Source organism: Borostomias antarcticus (assembly GCF_949987555.1).
Source record: "Borostomias antarcticus genome assembly, chromosome: 17".
NCBI classification, from domain to species: domain Eukaryota; kingdom Metazoa; phylum Chordata; class Actinopteri; order Stomiiformes; family Stomiidae; genus Borostomias; species Borostomias antarcticus.
In genome coordinates, this window is record NC_140250.1 from 20,142,232 (window position 1) to 20,145,060 (window position 2,829).

Below are 2,829 nucleotides of genomic sequence, written 5' to 3' on the forward strand. Positions count from 1 at the left end.
TTACTGTGGTACGATGACCGCCTGGATGAGGCAGATGAAGAGGAAGACGAGGGTGGCACAGGCGACGTACGCCCCGAACCTGGAGTCCACCTGCTTGGAGTACTGGAAGAGAGGAGAGGAGGAGAGAAGAGAAGGAGAGAGCAGAGGAGGAGAAGAGTGAGGAGAGGAGATGAGAAGAGGAGAGAGGAGAGGAGATGAGATGAGGAGAAGAGGAGAGGAGGAGAGAGTAGAGGAGGGGGTTAACAGGACTTTTGGATGAAGGTCAAAGGTGACAAAACTCAAACCTGAAGGATGATTCTCAACCCACCGTGTGGTCAACTAACGACTTCTGAAATAAGGCCAAAACACTCAGTTAACTCAGTAACTAAGCTACACATCGCTAACTGATACTGTAATAAGCTACACATCGCTAACTGATACTGTAATAAGCTACACATCGCTAACTGATACTGTAATAAGCTACACATCGCTAACTGATACTTTACTAAGCTACACATCGCTAACTGATACTGTAATAATCTACACATCGCTAACTGCTACTGTAATAAGCTACACATCGCTAAAGGCCACGACAAGAGGCTCTTGGGAAGGGTGACACACCGCCGCCCAGAGAGGGACGCCAGCGTGACTGAAGAGGGCCGTGAGGGGGCGTGACGCTCGGTGGAGCGGCGCTGCGCAGGTGACAGGAGGGAGAAGCAGGGCGCCATTATCTCCCCCTCAGAGGAGCGGGGGCCGGCTGAGAGGCCGCCTGAGAGGCAGCCCGCTCTCTGAGTGGACGCCGGGGCGGCGCAATTACAACAGAGGGGCAGGAGAGAGGGAGATGAGAGGAGAGGGAGGGGGGTGGAGGAGGAGGAGGAGGAGGTGGAGGAGGAGGAGGTTGGGAACTGGTGTGAGTTCTCTGCCTCTCGTTCCTCACTCCTCTCTCCTTGTCTGCTCTCAACTCTCATCTTTCTGGCTCACTCCTTGTTTATACCCTCTCTCTCTCTCCCTCTCTCTTCCCTCCTCCCTCTAACTCCCCCTCCTCTGGTCTCTCTCTCTCCACCTCCCTCCCTCCCTCTCTCTTACCCGCCCTCTCTATCTCCCTCTCTCTCACCCTCCCTCTCTCTCACCCTCCCTCTCTCTCTACCTCCCTCTCTCTCACCCTCCCTCTCTCTCTACCTCCCTCTCTCTCACCCTCCCTCTCTCTCACCTTCCCTCTCTTTATCTCAACCCCCTGTCTCTCTCTACCTCCGTCCCTCTCTCTCTCCTTCCGTCTCACCCCCTGCGTTGACACCTCTGTCCGCGGGAGAGCTGTCGGAGGGCGCGGGGGGTTGAAGGTCGCGCACGATCATTTGAACCCATTTCTCAGGGGAGGGTAGGGGGCGGGAGCGTCAGCGTCCGGCTCCGCCCCTGACCGTACCGTACCTTCTTTTCCAGGTCGGGCTCCCGGAAGGTGAGGAGGAACTTCTTGACGTGCTCGGAGCGCAGCCGGTCGATGCTGCGGGCGTCGATGGCGCGGCCCAGGAACTCGTCCACCTCGTCCTCCGGGTTCAGGTTCTCCTGCGTGTTCCTGAAAATGAAATGTCTAGATCACACAAGACGAGACGCTTTGGTGTCGTCCACTCAGGCCCGGCCGCCTGCTCCCGCCTACGCCTGCGTCCCGTCACGCCACCGGGGGGCGCCACCGCCGCCGCCTCGCCCCCCCGAGCCGGCGCGGAGAAGCGAGCGGCGAGACTGGCGGTCGTGAGGAGGGGTCATTTAATGTAATGTATTGCTTTATATTCTTAGCCGGTAGACAAACATACTCCTGGAGCTTGCTCCATCGCCTTGTTGAGAGGGGTCAGGGAAGAATTTTTACAGCTCACTTATCTGGCCCCCGGGTGAAACTGTTTTTTTGCTTCCCTCTGGAATATGTAGAGAGTGGGTCGTATGCCCACCTCCCTTGTTCTCTGTAAAGCGCATTGTGTTGCCTCTGGGTATGAAATGCGCTATACAAATAAAGCTTTGATTGAAAGCTTTGATTGACTGAATCAGGAGAGCTTTCGGGGAGATGACCAGCTGACGGCTGGGCCTATGGCGTGGAGGAGTGTTGACCAGGTGATCAGATGGTCACAGCGGTCAGAGACCAGAGGGTTAGTACTTACTTGTCCTTGGGGTCCTCAAAGCCCTGGAAGACAAGAGAGAGAGAAAGGAGACATTACATTACATTACAGTCATTTAGCAGACGCTTTTATCCAAAGCGACTAACAATAATTGCATTTATTTACATAATGAGCTGGGAGAGACAGACGGACAGACAGACAGAGACAGACAGACAGACAGACAGACAGACAGAGAGGGAGACATACAGACAGACAGAGAGGGAGACATACAGACAGACAGAGAGGGAGACATATAGACAGACATTTGGGGTCATCCAGGGTGGGAAAAAGTGAGAAGTTGCAGGAAGAGCGTCGGTCCTCACAGATGTGGTCTAAAAATGGAAAGAACGTCAGCCAGGCAAGGGACTGTCACCCTGTCCCCACCGTCTCTCCACTAAGAGACAACGTCAACAAACAAGATTGGTAGAAGGAAGGGCTCTCCCTCTCCCTCTCTCTGATGTGGTCTCTCATTGCCTCAGCAGGGGTGTTTAGTAGTTTACTGCAGCCAGATTCTGTCTACAACACATCCAAAGTGAACTGAGCGGTCAGAACCTGGCCCATCAGCGCCCTCTGTTGGAGCTACGCTGCAACAACAGGACCCTGAGGCGTCTGATTTCAACAGCCCCACTGAGCAGACGTACAGTAGAAGAGCAGTAGGTTCCGTACGGACAGATCCTGTCAAAACACAACTGGCATCAGCTGGAGACAA

General features: G+C 54.6%; 1 protein-coding gene across 1 annotated transcript in view; it reads right to left on the reverse strand.

Annotated features, from left to right (window-relative positions):
• The window catches only part of adcy5 (adenylate cyclase 5), a gene marked incomplete at both ends in the record, with an annotated part of 19,377 nt that continues 16,548 nt past the window's right edge, over positions 1-2,829 (reverse strand). Inside the window, 3 exons of the mRNA XM_084452072.1 lie at positions 1-102; positions 1,405-1,549; positions 2,124-2,146. Of these exons, the coding sequence (XP_084308198.1) occupies positions 1-102; positions 1,405-1,549; positions 2,124-2,146 (270 nt within the window). The remainder of the gene's footprint in view (positions 103-1,404; positions 1,550-2,123; positions 2,147-2,829) is intronic.